This window comes from Heterodontus francisci, chromosome 13 (assembly GCF_036365525.1).
Source record: "Heterodontus francisci isolate sHetFra1 chromosome 13, sHetFra1.hap1, whole genome shotgun sequence".
Taxonomy (NCBI): Eukaryota; Metazoa; Chordata; class Chondrichthyes; order Heterodontiformes; family Heterodontidae; genus Heterodontus; species Heterodontus francisci.
In genome coordinates this window covers 108,278,306-108,298,013 of record NC_090383.1, presented here as the reverse complement: position 1 = coordinate 108,298,013, position 19,708 = coordinate 108,278,306, and the positions used below count along the sequence as shown (strand labels likewise).

The window sequence follows — 19,708 nt, the reverse complement described above, 5'->3', positions numbered from 1 at the left end:
AGTGAATTTCACCTGTCCTAATCTTTTTTCAGGAGATGCCAAGGAAGATGACAGCAAAGCCTTACGAGAGGAAGTAATTTACCCGTTCTGTAGAGAACCAAGCTATTTTGAAATCCCTACTAAAGAATTTCATCAGTCTGCTCTATCAGTGGAAAGTCCAATTCACGAAATCCCCACAAAGGATACGGAAGCCTCTCGTGCAGTTGTTCAAGGGCATGCTTCGTTTACTATTGAATTTGATGACCATACTCCAGGCAAAGTGACAATCAAAGATCACGTCAACAAATGCACTCCCGACCTGCGCCACAAGCAGAAAAAATCTCCTCCAGCCCCCAAAGAACTGTCTGGACTCCAGGCTGCAATGATAGCAGCAGAAAGCAAAGTGGCTGACTGGTTGGCACAAAATGATCCACCTAGAATGAGACGGGAATCAATGAATGATGATTGCAAAAGCATAAAGAGTGACATTACCGTTCAGATGAGACGGTTAAAAGGTAAAATTCTTGGTAGTTATCAAAAATCTGTTGCATAAGCTTTTCAAAAGGCTGCAAGTCAGTTTTGATCCCTGTTTTAGCCACCCATCACCATATCTGGCTGGGCCACATCAAGTGCTATCAGGCCTTACTACCCTCTTCTAAAACTGCCGACTACCGATCATCATGGAGAGCAAATTTAATCCCGACTTCGCTCTCCACCATCAACTGTTGCATTAAACCACTTTTTCCTGTCCCCTCCTCGCTCACCTCAAACCACAAATATAAAGCTTGTGAACTTCTTTTTCACTAATATTGACACCATCCATTTAGTTGTCTCGATCTTCCTTTCCTTTCCAAAGCTGCAGTCACAGTGCTGGTAAGTTGAATGGTAAGTTTAAGATGTCGGAGTTCTTTAATGCATGATAAATTGCATTATTTATTTATTAATTAATAGCAACTCCAAATATCTTCTATTAAAATCTGGAAGACTTTATTTTTGAATTGCTAAAATCTGACCATTCTTTGAGAATTTAGTCTTTTACTGAACAGTTAGACTTAACAGAAAGTGCTGGAAATACCCAGGTCAGGCAACATCTGTGGAGAGAGAAGCAGAGTTAACGTTTCAGGTCAGTGATCTTTCATCAGAACTGGCAAAGGTTAGAAAAGAATTGGGTTTTAAACAAGTGGTGGGAGTGGGGGAGGGGGTGTTGCGGTTGGTGGGGAAGAGAACAATATGGAAGTTATGTGATAGGGCAGAGGGCAGGAGAGATTAAATAACAGTCATGAGACAAAGGCAAAGAGTGTTTTAATGCTTGTGTGAAAGTCAAAGCATTGGTTCAGAGAGCGTTAATGGCAGAATAATGAATAGCTCTGTCCACATGAAAAAATGGGCACATGGTTAAAAAAATAAAATAAAATAAAATAATATAGAAAAATATAAGAAAGGCCAGTCATGCTCTGAAATTGTTGAACTCAAGGTTGAGTCTGCAAGGCTGTAGAGTGCCTAATTGAAAGATCAGGTGCTGCTCCTCGAGTTTGCGTTGATGTTCGCTGGAACACTGCAACAGGTCAAGGACAGAAATGTGGGCATGAGAGCAGGAGTGTATGTTGAAATGGCAAGCAACTGGAGCTCGGAGTCCTGCTTTTGGGATGAGTGGAGGTGTTCTGCAAAGCGGTCACCCAGTCTGCATTTGGTCTCCATAATGTAGAGGCGACTGCATTGTGAGCAGTGAATACAGTATACTGAATTGAAGGATGGACCAGAGTGTTGCGGAGGGAACAGTCCCTTCGGAATGCTGACGTGGGAGGAGAAGGGAAGATGTGTTGGATGGTGGCATTTTTAGGGAGAGTCAAGAAAATATGACTGTGATGGACAGAGGGGAGCATTTTAAGTAATTAGTGTTTTTTTTAAAGGAGTATGGTCATCATGGGCAAAAAAAGCATTTGGTAGACTTTGTTTTCATTTGTGTTGAAATTGTCTGAATGCTGTAACCCGCAAGGCTCTGGACCAGGTGCTGAAAGATGGGATTAGATTGGGCGGCTAGTTTTTTCGGCCGGCATGGACATGATGGACAGAATCGCCTCCTTCTGCACCATAATCTTTCTATGGTTCTATGCCACTCTTTCTCCTTTCACCTCCATCCCGCCCCCACCCCCCCCACCCCACCCCACCCCCAAAAGAAAGTAATAAATTAGCTTTGTCTTGGTGAGCACGTAAACAAAGCAAGAATGGCACAGCTGTACTTCATAGCTCATCTATTGCTGTAATGGCAACTCAGTTTGTTACTTGAACAAAAGCGAGAGTTTGGAGAATAATAGCAACTCAGTTCTGCCTGAGTCATTGTTCACTTACTTAAAGATTTATTGTTTGGACTGTATTACGTATTGTTTGTGACCATCACTGCAGTGCACAGGGTCTGACATTGCATATTTGTGAGTAATTGCTAAATGTTGACTTGCCATAGTCATCTTTCACCTAATGTATAAACCCAAGCAGATATTTCTATGGGCTTTCAGAAATTATATTCTCTATGCTTGGTTTCTTGTTTAGGAAGTAAGCATGACGATGGAACGCAAAGTGATACAGAAAATGGAAATGGACAAAGGCGTGCTCACAAACATGCTGCACTTGAAGATCAATTGAGAATGTATCGTGCAGAACAGCAGAGGCTTCATCAGAAGACTGCAACTTCAGAAAAGGCCCATGAGGTTCCTTCAATGAGTAGGACTGCCTTTATGATTGAGTTCTTTGATGAAGATAATCCACGCAAGCGACGATCCTATTCTTTCACACAAATTGCAGCAGCTATGCCTCAAGAAGGTCCTCATCCATGTCCACCCGCAAAGCCAGACAGGTCAAAAAGTAACACAGCAGAGTCAAAGGCAACGTCTTTAACACATCAGCCAAGTCCTCCTCATACTAAATCATCACATAATGTACATGAACTTTATCAAACTAAACATTTACAAAAACAAAAAGCTGCTGAACCAGCAGTTCCTTTAGTATCTGCCCAAACAGCACAGCTGAGAAGTTCTGGTAGCACTGGACACAGACAGAACCAAAGTCAACAGCTGGAACAACAAACAATTTCACCGTCTGCCGCAAAGGAAAATGATGATGATCAAAGTGATAAAGGAACATACACTATTGAACTTGAAAATTCCAATACAGAAGAAGAGGAAGCTCGTAGAATGATTGACACGGTAAGATTAAAGAAAGCATATTGCGTCCTGTGAATGATTTTCTGAGTGACACATTTTTCTGTTTTTTTAATTCATTCATGCGATATGAGCATGAAGAAAACTTGAGTTTATTCTTTGCAGACTATGCAATTATTCTAGCACATCCCAGTAATAAGATTTAAACAGTAGTATTTTGATAGGTTAAGTGAATGGGAAAATGTGACAAATGGATTTTAATATAGGCAAAGGTGAGATCATCTACTTTGGACCTAAAAAAGATAGAAGAGGGTACTTTCTAAATGGTGAAAAGCAAGAAACATTAGAGGGCCAAAGAGACTTTGGGATCTATGTACGTAGATCATTAAAATGTTTTGAGCAGGTACAGAAAATAATCAAAAAGGCTAATGGAATGCTAACCTTCATATCTAGAGGACTAGAATACAAGGGGGTAAAAGTGATGCTTCAGTTATACAAATCCCTGGTTAGACCACACATACAGTAATGTGAGTAGTTTTGGCACCTCACCTTAGGAAGGATATACTGGCCTTGGAGGGAGTGCAGTGTAGAGTTACCAGAATGATAACCTGGCCTCCAAAGGTCAAATTATCAGGAGAGATTACACAAACTAGGGTTGTATTACTTGGAATTTAGAAGGTTGAGGAGTGATTTGTTTGAAGTTTTCAAGATATTAAGTAATAGATAGGATAGATAGAGAGAAATTATTTCCGCTGGATGGGGAGTCTAGGACTAGAGGGCATAGTCAAAAAATTAGAGCCAGACCTTTCAGGACTGAAATTTGGAAACACTTCTGCATGTAAAGAGTGGTAGAAGTGTGGAACTGTCTTCTGCAAACTGCAGTTGATGCTAGATCAATTGTTAATTTTAAATCTGAGATTGATAGATTTTTGCTATCCAAAGGTATTGGGGATATGGGGCAAAGGCAGGTACATGGACTTAGATCGCAGGTCAGCCATGATTTCATTGAGTGGAGGAAGAGGCTTCCAATGTTCCTTTGATACCATTGGAAGTTACATTTTGAAACCTTGCTTCCTTTTGTAGATAATGAGCAATTATAGTTACAGCCTTATCCCAGATCATACAGTCATGTATGGCATGAATAAAATGGGATTAGCATGTGTACTGCTTCACCATCCTCTAAACCTGGGGACCACTTAATAAATACTGCAATAGATTGCTGTGCAATGCCCAACAGTGTTATTGCTGAATCTTCCTTATTAATTTAACTTCTACATGTCCCTGCTCTCTGGTTTACCACAGGTACAGTGGTCACTTGTTGGACACAAAATTGTAGTTATGCAAATCAAATGTTCTTTCTCTACTTGTGTTAATAGGGCATCATTCTGAGAGTGTACCCAAGTTCCTTCACTCTTGTTATCAGCACAAAATTGTCCTGTTGCAAGGAATTCAGAAAAGGCTGCTTCTTTATAATTCAGCTTAGTCTTTTTGCTGACTTCTGTTTTAGTGTTGCCTGTTTTTCAAAACCTTTTGCATGGTATGTAAAAAAAAAACTTCAAAAGTTTTTTAGTTGATTTTTTTTCAACTGGTAGATAATTATTGTTGCCAGCTTATGGTATTGTAATGTGTTTTTCTTAATATTTTCATTTGCAGTTTAGATCACAACTTCATTTGTCTTGGAAGAGCATTGCTGAAATTTTACCTGCTACTCCATGCATATTCTCTGAACAAAAGTTACTTTGATACAAAACTGCTGCATGGTGCAATTTTCATGCATCTGAAAAGCATCTTTGTCTTGGTTTGTCAATTCTAATGGTACTGCAGTGCACAAGATGGCCTTCCTCTAATAATTGGACATTATTCACAAGAGCACAACACAAGAAATAGGAGCAGGAGTAGACCATATGGCCCATTGAGCCTGCTCCGCCATTCAAAATTATCCTGGCTGATCTTCAGATTCAACTCTACCTTCCTGCCTACTCGCCATACCCCTCGATTCCCTGAGAGACAAAAAATATGTCTATCCCAGCCTTAAATGTATTCAACACTGGAACATCCACAACCCTCTGGGGTAGAGAATTCCAAAGATTCTCAACCCTTTAAGTGAAGTAATTTCTCCTCATCTCAGTCCTAAATGATTGGCCCCTTATCCTGAGACTCTGTCTCTGTGTTTTAGATTCCCCAACCAGTGGAAATAATCTCTCGGTGTCTACCCTAACCAGCCCCTTTAGAATCTTATATGTTTCAATGAGATCGCCTCTCATTCTTCTAAACTCCAGAGACTAGAGGCCCAATTTACTTAGTTTCTCATCAGAGCCCAACCCCCTCATCCTAGGGACCAATCTAGTGAACCTTCACTGCACTGCCTTCAATGCAAGTACATCCTTTATTAAATGTGGAGACCAACACTGCACACAGTATTCCAGATGTGATCTCGCCAAAGTCCTGTACAATAGTTGCAATACTTCCTTATTCATGTATTCCAATCTCCTTGCAATAAAGGCCAACATGCTATTTGCTTTCCAAATTGCTTGCATGCTAATTTTCTGCTTTCTTTGTACAAGTGTGCCCAAGTCTCTTTGAACATCGATACTTACAAGTTTCACAGCTTTTAAAAAATATTCTGCTTTTCTATTCTTATGACCAAAGTGCATAACTTTACTTTCCTACATTATACTCCATCTGCCATCCTGTTGCCTATTCATTTAACCTGTCTATATCTCTTCACAGCCTCTCTGCCCTCCCCACAGCTTACCTTTCCCCCAAGCTTTGTATCATCAGCAAACTTAGATACATTACTCTCTGTCTCCTCGTCTAAGTCATTAATATAGAGTGTAAGTAGCTGAGGCCCCAGCACTGATCCTTGCGGCACTCCACTATTTACTGCCTGCCAACTTGAAATTGCCCCATTTATGCCCACTCGTTGCTTCCTGTCTGTTAACCAATCATCTATCCATGCGAATATATTACCCCGACTACATAGAACCATAGAACAATTACGGCACAGAAGGAGGCCATTCAGCACATCGTGTCTGTGCCAGCTGAAAAAACTAGCCGCCTGATCTAATTCCACCTTCCAGCACCTGGTCCATAGCCTTGCAGGTTACAGCACTTCAGCTAAATGTTCAGGTACCTTTTAAAAGAATTGGGGGTTTCTGCCTCCACCACCAATCCTGGCAGCAAATTCCAGACACCCACCACCCTCTGAGTGAAAAAGTTATTCCTCATGTCCCCTCTAATCCTTCTACCAGTCACCTTAAATCTGTGTCCCCTGGTAACTGACCTCCCTGCCAGGGAAAACAGGTCCTTTCTATCTAGGCCCCTCATAATTATGTACACCTCAATTAAGTCTCCCCTCAGCCTCCTCCATTCCAGGGAAAACAACCCTAGTCTATCCAATCTTTCCTCATAGCTGCAACTTTCAAGCCTGGCAACATTCTTGTAAATCTCTTCTGTACTCTCTCCAGAGCAATTATGTCCTTTCTGTAATGTGGTGACCAGAACTGTACGCAATACTCCAGCTGTGGCCTAACCAACGTTTTATACAGTTCCAGCATCACACCCCTGCTTTTATATTCTATATCTCAACCAATAAACGAAAGCAATCCATATGCCTTCTTCACTCTATCTACCTGTCCTGCCACTTTCAGGGACCTGTGGATGTGCACTCAAAGGTCTCTCACTTCTTCTACCCCTCTCAATATCCTCCCGTTTATTGTGTATTCCCTTGCTTTGTTTGCCCTCCCCAAATGCTTTACCTCATACTTTTCTGGACTGAATTCCATTTACCACTTTCCCGCCCACTCAAACAAACCATGGATATCATTCTGGAGTCTACGGCTATCCTCTTCACTATCAACTACACGGCCAGTATTTGTGTCATCAGAAAATTTCCCAGTCACGCCTCCCACATTTAAGTCCAAATCATTAATAGATACCACAAACAGCAAGGAGCCCAACACTGAGCCCTGTGGAATGCCACTAGAAACAGCTTTCTATTCACAAAAACATCCATCGACTATTACCCTTTGTTTCTTGTCCCTGAGCCAATTCTGGATCCAACCTGCCCCATTCCCCTGTATTCCATGGGCTTTCATTTTACTGACCAGTCTGCCATGCGGGATCTTGTCAAATGCCTTACTAAAATCCATGTAGATCACTGCACTACCCTCATCAATCCTTTATCTTGCCATTCACTTCTAAGTGGAGGCTAAATGTTAGATTACCTCTGATATTGGCTTCCTCATTTTTCAATGGTACATGTTAACTTCCTATCTACCCTTGGTTTTCTGACTGGTTGCATTTGAAGCTGCTTGTTTGTTGCCTTTGGCCACTGCATAGACTCAACTCAGTTTCTCTTTGGCATTTCCTTCAAAAGAATTAAATATGCTTCCAGAGCAAGGTTGAGAGTTCTGTACAGTAGGGTTGGACCATTTGTTTAAAACTGCTTCTGTATGGTGAACAAATCTTTAAGATACTGTGTCTTGTCTCCCCCAATCACCACCCTTGCTCTTCACCAGCACCCCCCGCCTCAATTCAGGTGACAGCCTATCTCTCTGGAAGTTGGAATTTACTTAAAGGATTTTGTACCAGTTATTATAAATTGTGTTTATCAGGTGCAAATGAATGGAAAAGTTTCTGTAGTGTAAAACCCATATTTATCGTGACATTTTTTTTCTTCATAATGTTCAATAGTTAATAATCGGGGTCACTGATTTACACCTAGTAAGTTTAATTCCATTTTTATTGCATTGGATTTCGGGATTCCTAGTTTCCACAAAAACAAAAAAAAACAGTGGTCTTGCTGCCAAGATTTTTACGGATGCTTTCGGATCATATCCTGAAATTCCATGAATTTCTTTTGTGAAAGTTGAAAATCAGTGGCCTTGATATATTTGGCAAAGCTGAAATTGTATTTTGATTTGGATTCCCTTTTTTTAGACTGGCTCTTAATTTTCTTTTTGACTTGTCCAATATTGATAGATTTAACTAACGTCCCATTTGAAATTTCTTTGACTTTTTGCAAATACAATTCTTAATTTAAGTTTTTAGATTTCAGAGCACCCCATTTTCCTGCATGCTCATCTGTGGTCCTGGTTATTTCATTTACTTTAATTAAATTAATTTTGATCACTGAAATAAATGCCGGTAGTTTTTTTGCATTTCTTGTTATGTTGGAGAGCAGAAATACATGCATAGAAGTTACAACATGGCAACACTCCACCCGGTCCATGTAAGCGTATGGTCCTGATCAAATTTATCGCCTTGCTCCCATTGCCCTTCTTCCCTTTTTCTTTCATCCACCAAACAATAACACATATATCAATTTTCACAAACGCTTACATCCTATATTCAAAGGACTTTTTCTACAATTTTGCAAGCAATCACTTTAACTAATTTTTCCTGTTGGGCTCTTGCCAATTCAGATTTCAATCAGAAACCTACTGTGTTGAGTTGGTGAAATCTCTCTCTCTTTAGCCTACCATTCTTTGGCTTGACATGTTGTAATTTGCTACATTACCTGTCTGCCTCTGTTTTGTAATAGTCATGTTTTTTCTCCTGATGCAGAAATGACGATGAATTTTTTTCTCCAAGAAATTAAGCATTACAAATTAACAGATTAATAAAGCCTTAAAAAGCAGACAAAATACTGGGATTCATTTCTAGAGAGAATTGAAAAGCAGAGAAGTTATGTTAAACTTGCATAGAGCCTTGGTTAGACCACACACAGTACTGTGAACAGTTCTGGTCTCCATGTTCAACAGCACCTTCCAAATCCTTGACCTCTTTCACCAAGAAGGGCAAGGGCAGCAGATTCGTGGGAACACCACCATCTTCAAGTTCCACTGCAAGCCACACACTATCCTAACTTGGAAATATATTGCCGTTCCTTCACTGTCGCTGGACCAAAGTCTTGGAACTCCCTCCCTAACAGCACTGTGGGTGTATCCACACCAGATGGACTGTAGCAGTTCAAGAAGGCAGCTCACCACTCCACTGGGGATGGGTAAGAAATGCTGGCCTTGCCAACGATGCCCACATCCCATGAAAGAATTTTATGAAATTATAGAAGAAACATGGAGGCACTGGAGAAGCTGCAAAAAAAGATTTTTTGGAATGTTAATGGAACTGAGGGGTTCTCTTTCTTTGGCCTCCTTATCTCGAGAGACAATGGATAAGCGCCTGGAGGTGGTCAGTGGTTTGTGAAGCAGCGCCTGGAGTGGCTATAAAGGCCAATTCTAGAGTGACAGGCTCTTCCACAGGTGCTGCAGAGAAATTTGTTTGTCGGGGCTGTTACACAGTTGGCTCTCCCCTTGCGCCTCTGTCTTTTTTTCCTGCCAACTACTAAGTCTCTTCGACTCGCCACACTTTAGTCCCGCCTTTATGGCTGCCCGCCAGCTTTGGCGGATGCTGGCAACTGACTCCCACGACTTGTGATCAATGTCACAGGATTTCATGTCGCGTTTGCAGACGTCTTTAAAGCGGAGACATGGACGGCCGGTGGGTCTGATACCAGTGACGAGCTCGCTGTACAATGTGTCTTTGGGGATCCTGCCATCTTCCATGCGGCTCACATGGCCAAGCCATCTCAAGCGCCGCTGACTCAGTAGTGTGTATAAGCCTCGAGGACTTCTGTGTTGGAGATACGGTCCTGCCACCTGATGCCAAGTATTCTCCGGAGGCAGCGAAGATGGAATGAATTGAGACGTCGCTCTTGGCTGACATACGTTGTCCAGGCCTCGCTGCCATAGAGTAAGGTACTGAGGACACAGGCCTGATACACTCGGACTTTAGTGTTCCGTGTCAGTGCGCCATTTTCCCACACTCTCTATGTCAGTCTGGACATAGCAGTGGAAGCCTTTCCCATGCGCTTGTTGATTTCTGCATCTAGAGACAGGTTACTGGTGAGAGTTGAGCCTCGGTAGGTGAACTCTTGAACCACTTCCAGAGCGTGGTCGCCAATATTGATGGATGGAGCATTTCTGACGTCCTGCCCCATGATGTTCGTTTTGTTGAGGCTGATGGTTAGGCCAAATTCATTGCAGGCAGCCGCAAACCTGTCCCTGAGACTCTGCAGGCACTCTTCAGTGTGAGATGTTAAAGCAGCATTGTCAGCAAAGAGGAGTTCCCTGATGAGGACTTTCCGTACTTTGGACTTCGCTCTTAGACAGGCAAGGTTGAACAACCTGCCCCCTGATCTTGTGTGGAGGAAAATTCCTTCTTCAGAGGATTTGAACGCATGTGAAAGCAGCAGGGAGAAGAAAATCCCAAAAAGTGTGGGTGCGAGAACACAGCCCTGTTTCACACCACTCAGGATAGGAAAGGGCTCTGATGAGGAGCCACCATGTTGAATTGTGCCTTTCATATTGTCATGGAATGAGGTGATGATACTTAGTAGCTTTGGTGGGCATCCAATCTTTTCTAGTAGTCTGAAGAGACCACGTCTGCTGACGAGGTCAAAGGCTTTGGTGAGGTCAACGAAAGCAATGTAGAGGGGCATCTGTTGTTAGCGGCATTTCTCCTGTATCTGACGAAGGGAGAAAGCATGTCAACGGTCGATCTCTCTGCACGAAAGCCACATTGTGCCTCAGGGTAGACACTGAGGAGTTATAACCATCAAAAAAGATTGAACATGCTGGGGCTCTTTTTCTCTAGAGAAGGGAAGATTGAAGGGTGACCTGATAGAGGTCTTAAGACTGTGGAAGGGTTCAACATAGAGAATATGTTTCCACCTCCTATTAAGACCAGAGGCCATAAATAGTCACTAATAAATCCAATAAGAACATAAGAAATAGGAGCAGTAGAAGGCCAGTAAGATCATGGCTGAAACCTCTTTATCCAGAAAATGATTAGAATGTGGAACTTGCTACCCAAGGAGTAGTTGAGGGGGATAGCAAATGTGCATTTAAGAGGAACCTCGATAAGCACATGAAGGAGAAAGGAACAGAAGGAAAATGTTGATGGGGTTGGATGAGGAACAGTTGGAGGAGGCTCCTGTGGTGCATAAACACCAACATGGATCTGTCGGACTGAAGGACGTGTTTCTGTGCTGTAAATATGTTGTAACTTTGTAAGTTGACACATTGAGATGAGAAAATTGTCAAATTTTGTAGGGGGGCGGGGTGGAGTTTGTTCATGTGCCACTTCAAGAGACGCTAAGCAGACTTGAGCGTTGATTTCCTGGGTGCAGACTGCGTAGTGTCGCAAGCCACTACCTATGCGTCCCGGTTTCATCATTGATATCATTGAGGAAACCGGCGTGGGCTACTAAGGTAGCAGCTCACAGGGAATCAATGCAGTCTGTGCAGTGCTGCTTGAAGCACCGCTATGCAACAAAATTCTTCTCCCTTTATGCTTAACTATCTAGCTCTCTGCACATTTTTTTGAAGAGAAAAATCAGTGATTTTACATTGATATTGTACTCGTATACCTTCACAACATGGCATTTACAGCAGGTTACCTTGACAGCTGAATTTTGCATATGAGCTTTGTGGCTGATGGAGCCATTAAAGCATGAGAAAGGTATCCACTTAAAATAGAGTACCTGGCCTCTTCTACTCCCGTAGCCATGTTGATATGGTTGGCCTAGTTAAACTTCTGGTCAGTGGTGAACTCCACTTGGAGGACTTCGTAGTGAGGGTTCTGTTGAAGATCAGGAGTGTGGTTAGGCATCCTCTGGATGGAGCTGATCATTCCTTCATACCAAAGCTATTGTGATCAGATGGTTCTGCGACAGAGGTTGGTGAGGAAAAGGTTATTTTATTGTGTTGGTTGCCTTAACACCTGATACAGGTTCAGGCAGGCAGCTGCACCCATCAGATTGATCCCTAATTGATTGAAGTTGAGAGCAGTGTGAGGATTAGATTCCTGTTGGAAATTTTCCAAAAGACTGATTGATTATATCCAATCCTGTCCTGTCATTATTAGGAAAATATGGTGAAGAGAAATTAAATCATTGTTGGAGTTTTGTGTGGCACTTTAAATTTTGTAATGGCAGGAAGCTTTACAATTCCATGGAATTTTCCATTCTTCCTATTTATATTCTGTTGAATTGTATGCGAAAATGCATACAAACATTATCTGTATCCTGTTTAATTTTGCATAAGTAAGATTTTAGTAGCATATAGTACTGTGCTAAGTTTAATTTAATTTATTTTGTATTATAAACCACTTGGACAAGGAACAACTTGTCCGCCCTTATTTGTTGATCAGTTTTGTTTGTGTAGTTTGTTTCTAATAAATTTTACTTATTCTTACAATAGGTTTTTGGAGTAGTAGATTCCCCCAATTACTCTGGTTGTGGTATAACAAGGCCAGTCATTGCTGAACAAAAGATCAAATGGAAACCAAATTCTACTGAACAAGCAACTGATGCAAGAAATGGAGAACTTAGTAAAGAACTTTTGAATAACTCAGAGGTGAGTCATCTGGAGAAACATTGACAAAATTTATGGCATTTGCAAGAATACATTTGTCTCTCAATTTTCAAACACCAGGAGAGTTTTTAAATACAAGATACTTTCCATTAGTATGTTCTATGCCAGTTAAAAGCAAGTCTTTCTGTTTTCCTGAATGCTGAGAATTTATTCAATAAGCAGCTAAGCTATATAGTCCAGGATGGTCCCAGGTTTTATTTCTGAAGTGTGTTAAGTTAGCTGTTATCAATGAGGCATGTTTTTAAAAGTAAAGATCCATTGTAAGAGAAGAAAATTGCCCTTCTCCTGATAGCTATTCAGTGACCCATGCTAGAAGTGTGCATCTATAGACATTGAGGACTGAATTACACTCAACTGTACCACCAAGCTCTGTTTCAACACCACCACTCTTGGCCCCTCCACTGTCTGATCTGTCATGCTGCTTATACAACATCCCGTATTGGATGAGCAAAAAATCTCCTCTTCAGTCCATGTCATCAACTTCATTCTCTAGTCACTGACTCACCGCTCTCCCTGGCAGCTGTCCGACGCTAAACCAAACCTTGATTCACAACCTTGGTGTCATATTTGACCCAAACATGAGCTTCCGACCACACATCAGCTCAATCACCAAGCCAACCTACTTCCATCTCTAAAATCACTCAACCCCGCCCCTGCCTCAGCTCATCTACTGCTAACACCCTCTTAAACAACCTTTGTTATCTCGACTTGCGTATTCCAATGCTTTCCTGACTGGACTTCCATTGCCACTCTCCATAAATGTGAACTCATCCAAATCTCTTCCTTTTTTTTTCTTTTTTATTCATTCATGGGATGATTGTGTCACAGGCAAGGCCAGCATTTATTCTGGTTCCGAAGAAGGGTCACTGACCCGAAACGTTAACTCTGCTTCTCTTTCCACAGATGCTGCCAGACCTGCTGAGTGGTTCCAGCATTTCTTGTTTTTATTCCAGCATTTATTGCCCATTCCTAGTTGCCCTTGTGAAGGTGGTTGTGAGCTGCCTTCTTGAACTGCTGCAGTCCATGTGGTGTAGGTATATCCATGATGCTGTTAGGGTGGGAGTTCCAGCATTTTGACCCAGCCACAGTGAAAGAACAGCAAGTTCCAAGTCAAGATGGTGTGTGACTTGGAAGGGGACATCAGTTGGGGGTGTTCCCAAGGTCGCGGGTTGGAAGGTGCTGTTGAAGGAGCTTTAGCAAGTGGCTGCAGTACATCTTGTAGATGGTGCACACTGCAGCTATGGTGTGCTGGTGGTGGAGGGAATGAGTGTTTAAGGTGATGGATGGGGTGCCGATCAAGCGGGCTGCTTTGTCCTGGGTGTCGAGCTTCTTGAGTGATGTTGGAGCTGCACTCATCCAGGAAAGTGGAGAGTATTTCATCACACTCCTGACTTGTGCCTTGTAGATGGTGGACAAGTTTTCGGGAGTCAGGTGGTGAGTTACTCACTGCAGAATTCCCAGCCTCTGACCTGCTCTAGTAGGCACGGTATTTATGTGGCTGGTTTAGTTAAGTTTTTGGTCAGTGGTAACATCCTCCCAAGATGTTGATGGGAGATTCAGTGACAGCAATGCCATTGAGTGTCATGGAGATATGGTTAGATTCCCTTTTGTTGGAGATGGTCATTGCCTGGGACTTGTGTGGCACAAATGTTACTTGTCACTTGTCAGCCCAAACCTGAATGTTGTCTCAGTCTTGCACGTGGGCACAGACTGCTTCAGTATCTGAGGAGTTGCAAATTTTATTGGACACTGTGCAATCATCAATGAACATCCCCAGTTCTGACCTTATGAAGAAGGGACTTATGATGAAGCAGCTGAAGATGGTAGGGCTGAGGACACTGCCCTAAGGAACTCTTGCAGGGATGCCCTGGGGTTGAAATGATTGGCTTCCAACAATCACAGCTTCCTTCCTTTGTGCTAGGTATAACTCCAATCAGTGGAGAGTTTCCCCCTGATTCCCATTGATTTCAATTTTACTAGGGCTCCTAAATACCACAGTTGGTCAAATACAGCCTTGATATCAAAGGCAGTCATTCTCACATCACCTCTGGAATTCAGCTCTTCTGTCCACGTTTGCACTGAGGCTGTGCTGATGTCTGGAGCTAAGTGGCCCTGAAAGAATCCAAACTGAACATCGGTGAGCAGGTTGTTGCTGACTCTGTGCCACTTATAGAATCACAGAAAGTTTAAGGCACAGAAAGAGGCCACTTGGCCCATCGTGTCTATGCTGGCCAATAAACAATCCACCTATTCGAATCCCACCTTCCAGCATTCAGTCCGTAGCCCTGCATATTCGAGCGCTTGAGGTGCATATCCAGACTCCTCTTGAATGAGTCGAGGGTTTCTGCCTCAACTACCCTTTCAGGCAGTGGGTTCCACACCCCCACCACCCTCTGGGTGAAAAAGCTTTTCCTCATCTCCCCTCTAATTTTTCTACCAATCACTTTAAATCTATGCCCCCTCATTACTGACCTCTCTGCTAAGGTGAATAGACCCTTCACCTCCACTCTATCCAGGCCCCTCAAAATTTCATACATTCCAATCAGATTTCCCCTGAGCCTTCTCTGTTCCAAGGAGAACAACCCCAGCCTATCCAATCTTTCCTCATAACTGCATTTTTCCAGTCCTGGCAACATCCTGAGGGGCGGCACAGTGGTTAGCACCGCAGCCTCACAGCTCCAGGGACCCGGGTTCGATTCTGGGTACTGCCTGTTCGGAGTTTGCAAGTTCTCCCTGTGTCTGCGTGGGTTTCCTCCGGGTGCTCCGGTTTCCTCCCACATGCCAAAGACTTGTAGGTTGATAGGTTAATTGGCCATTATAAATTGCCCCTAGTATAGGTAGGTGGTAGGGAAATATATAGGGACAGGTGGGGATGTGATAGGAATATGGGATTAGTGTAGGATTAGTATAAATGGGTGGTTGATGGTCGGCACAGACTCGGTGGGCCGAAGGGCCTGTTTCAGTGCTGTATCTCTAAACTAAACTAAACTTTGTACTCACTCTAGTGCAATTACATTCTTTCTGTAATGAGGTGATCAGAACTGCACACGCGACTCCAGTTGTGGCTTAACCAATGAGTTATACAGTTCCAGCCTAACCTCCCTGCTCTTATAATCTATACCTTGGCTAATAAAGGAAAGGATTCCATATGCAGCCTTAACCACCTTATCGATCTTGCTACCTTCATGGATCTGTGGACATTCACTCCAAGGTCCTTCACTTCCTCTACACCTCTCAGTATTTTCCCATTAATCCTGTATTCCTTTGCCTTGTTTGACCTCCCCGAATGCATTACCTCTCACTTCTCCAAGTTGAATTCCATTTGCCACTTTTCTGCCCATCTGACCAGACCATCAATATCTTCCTGCAGCCTACAGCTATCCTCCTCACTATCTACCACATGGCCAACTTTTGTGTAGTCTGCAAACTTCTTGAGCACGCTCCCTACATTTACGTCCAAATCGTTAATATACGCTACATAAAGCAGGGGACCCGGTACTGAACCCTGCGAAATGCCACTGGAAACAGCCCTCCAGTCGCTAAAACAGCCGTCATCAACTACCCTTTGTTTCCTGCCACTGAGCCAATTTTATATCCACCTTGCTGCATTTCCCTGGATCTACTTGATAGCACTTGATGACACCTTCCATCACTTTGCTGATGATGGAGAGTAGACTGGCAAGGTGGTAATTGGCCAAATTGGATTTGTCCTGCTTTTTGTGGCAAGGACATACCTGGGCAATTTTCCACATTTTTGTAGCTGTACTGGAACAGCTTGGCTAGGAATGCGGCTAGTTCTGGAGCACAAGTCTTCAGTACTACAGCCGGGATGTTGTCAGGGCCTGTAGCCTTTGCTGTATCCTGCGCCTTCAACTGTTTCTTAATATCACATGGAGTGAATTGAATTGGTTGAAGCCTGGCATCTGTAATGCTGGGGGCCTCAGGAGGAGGCTGAGATGGGTAATCCACTTGGCATGTTGTGCTGAAGATGGTTGCTTCAACCTTGATTGTAAGAGCTTTTATAAGTACATAAAAAGGAAGAAAGTAGCTAAAGTAGATGTTGGTCCCTTAGAGGCAGAGACAGGAGAAATCATGGGGAATGAGGAAATGGCAGAGGCATTGAACAAATATTTTGTCTGTCGTCACAGTAGAAGACACAAGTTCCATACCAGAAATAGGCAGTAACCTAGGGGCTAAAATGAGTGAGGAAATTCAAGATATTGATATCAGTCGAGAAAAAGTATTGGAGAAACTTGAGGGACTAAAATCTGGCCTACATCCTAGGGTTCTAAAAGAGAGAGCTGCAGAGATAGTGGATGCACTGGCTGATTTTCCAGAATTCCTTTAGAATCAGGAATGGTCCCATCAGATTGGAAGTTGGCAAATGTTAGACTGCTTTTCAAGAAAGGAGGTAGTGAGAAAACCGGCAACTACAGGCCAGTTGGCCGAACATCAGTCATTGGGAAGAAGCTGGAAACTATGAAGGAAGTCTTAACATGGCACTTGGAAAAGCATAGTATGATTAGAACAAATCAGCATAGTTTTACTAAAGGGAGAGCCTGTTTGACAAATTTATTTGAGTTTTTTGAAGATTTAACTAGTAGGGTAGATAAAGGGGAACCAGTAGATGTAGTATACCTGGATTTTCAAAAGGCGTTCGATAAGGTGCCACATAAAAGATTAATAGACAAGATAAGGGTTCATGGTGTTGGGGCTAATATTAGCGTGGATAGAGAATTGGTTAACAGACAGGAAGCAGAGAATGAGCATAAATGGGGTATTTTCAAGTTAGAAGGCAGTGAATAGTGGGGTGCTGCAAGGATCAGTGCTGGCGCCTCAGCTATTTACACTCTACTCTGTTTCTTCATCCAAGTCATTAATAATGTATCTAAGTTTGCTGATGATACAAAGCTCGGTGGAAAGGTAAGCTGCAGGGAGGATGTAGAGAGGCTGCAAAGAGATATAGACAGGTTAAGTGAGTGGGCAACGAGTTGGCACATGGAGCATAATTTAGGGAAGAGTGAAGTTGTTCACTTTGGTCGTAACAATAGAAAAGCAGAATATTTTTTAAAAGGTGTGAAACTGGTAATTGTTGATCACAGACGCTTGGGTACTCGTACAAGGAATGCACAAAGTTAACATGCAGGTGCAGCAGACTATTAGGAAGGCAAATGGCATATTGGCCTTTATTGCAAGGGGGGATTGGAGTACAGGAATAAAGAAGTCTTACTAAAATTGTACAGAGCTTTGGTGAAACCGCACCTGGAATACTGTGTGCAGTTTTGGTCTCCACATTGAAAAAAGGATATGCTTGCACTAGAGGCAGTGCAGCAAAGATTCACTAAGTTGTTCCCTGGGTTGAGGGGGTTGTCCTATGATGAGAGGCTGAGTAAATTGGGCCTGTATTCTCTGGAGTTTAGAAGAATGAGAAGCATACAAGATTTTGAAAGGAATTGATAGGGTAGAAGCTGAGAGATTTTTCCCACTGGTCAGGGAATCCAGAACACAGGGACACGGTCTCAGGATAAGGGGTCAATCATTCAGGACTGAGATGAGGAGAAATTACTTCACTCAGAGGGTTGTGAATCTTTGGAATTATCTACTCCAGAGGGTTGTGGATACTCAATCATTGAATACATTTAAGGCTGAGGTAGACAGATTTTTGGTCTCGCAGGGAATCAAGGAATATAGGGAGCGGGCAGGAAAGTGGAATTGAAGCCCAAGATCAGCCATGATTGTATTGAATGGTGGAGCAGGCTCGATGGGCCATGTTTCTTGTGTTCTTGTCTTTTACACTGATGTACTATGCTCTGCCAACATTAAGGATGGGTTGTTTTTGGAGCCGCCTCCTCTTGTTAGTTTAATTGTCCACCACAATTCATGACTGGATATGACAGGAATGCAGAGCTTTGATCTGATCCATTGATTATGGTAGTTCTTAGTTCTGTCTATAGCATGCTGCTTCTGCTCTTCATTTGCGCCAGGCAATGACCATCTCCAACAAGAGAATCTAACCATCTCCCCTTGACATTCAATGGTATTACCATCGCTGAATTCCTCCTCTCCCAACATCCTCGGGTCTACCATTGACCAGAAACTGAACTGGAGTAGCCATATAAATACTGTGGCTACAAGAGAAGATCAGAGGCTAGGAATCCTGATAGATTCATAGTCATACAGCATAGAAACAGGCCCTTCGGTCCACCGCGTCCATGCCGACCATAATGCCTATCTATACTAATCCCATCTGTCTGCATTAATTCCGTATCCCTCTGTGCCTTGCTCATTCAAGTACCTGTCCAGATGCTTCTTAAATGTCGCTACTGTTCCTGCCTTCACCACCACCTCAGGCAGCTCATTCCACATACCCACTATTCTTTGTGTGAAAAATTTACCCCTTTAATCCCCTTTAAACTTCCTCCCTCTCACCTTAAATCTATGCCGTCTAGTTTTAGTCACCCCTACCATGGGAAACAGACTCTGGCTATCTACCCTATCAATGCGCCTCATAATTTTATATACTTCTATCAAGTCCCCTCTCAGTCTCCTTCGCTGCAGGGAAAACAGACCCAGCCTATCCAATCTCTCTTTATACCTCAAGCCCTCCAAACCAGGCAACATCCTTGTGAATCTTTTCTGCACCCTCTCTAGCTTAATCACATCTTTCCTGTAGTGCGGTGACCAGAACTGCACACAGTACTCCAAATGTGGCCTAACCAACGTCATGTACAACCGTAACATGACGGCACAACTCTTGTACTCAATGCCTCGGCCAATGAAGGCAAGCACGCCATACGCTGCCTTCACCACCCTGTCTACCTGTGTTGCCACTGTCAGGGAACCATGTACTTGCACCCCAAGGTCTCTCTGCTCAACAGCACTCCCCAGGGCCCTGCCATTCACTGTATATGTCCTGCCCTGGTTTAACTTCCCAAAATGCATCACTTCACACTTGGCTGTGTTAAATTCCATTTGCCAATCCCTTACCCACTTTCCCAGTTGATCTATATCCTGTTGTAACCTTAGACAACCTTCTTCACTGTCCACTGTACCACCAATTTTGGTGTCATCTGCAAACTTACTAATCATGCCCCTTACATTCACATCCAAGTCATTAATATATATGACAAACAACAG

General features: G+C 42.9%; 1 protein-coding gene across 17 annotated transcripts in view; it reads left to right on the top strand.

Moving 5' to 3' along the window:
* Positions 1–19,708, top strand: part of cep170aa (centrosomal protein 170Aa) — a 174,398-nt gene that overhangs the window by 79,902 nt on the left and 74,788 nt on the right. For all 17 annotated transcript variants that reach the window (XM_068045385.1, XM_068045382.1, XM_068045380.1 and 14 more), the window contains 3 exons: positions 33–494; positions 2,527–3,179; positions 12,398–12,553. In XM_068045385.1, coding sequence (XP_067901486.1) covers positions 33–494; positions 2,527–3,179; positions 12,398–12,553 — 1,271 coding nt within the window. The remainder of the gene's footprint in view (positions 1–32; positions 495–2,526; positions 3,180–12,397; positions 12,554–19,708) is intronic.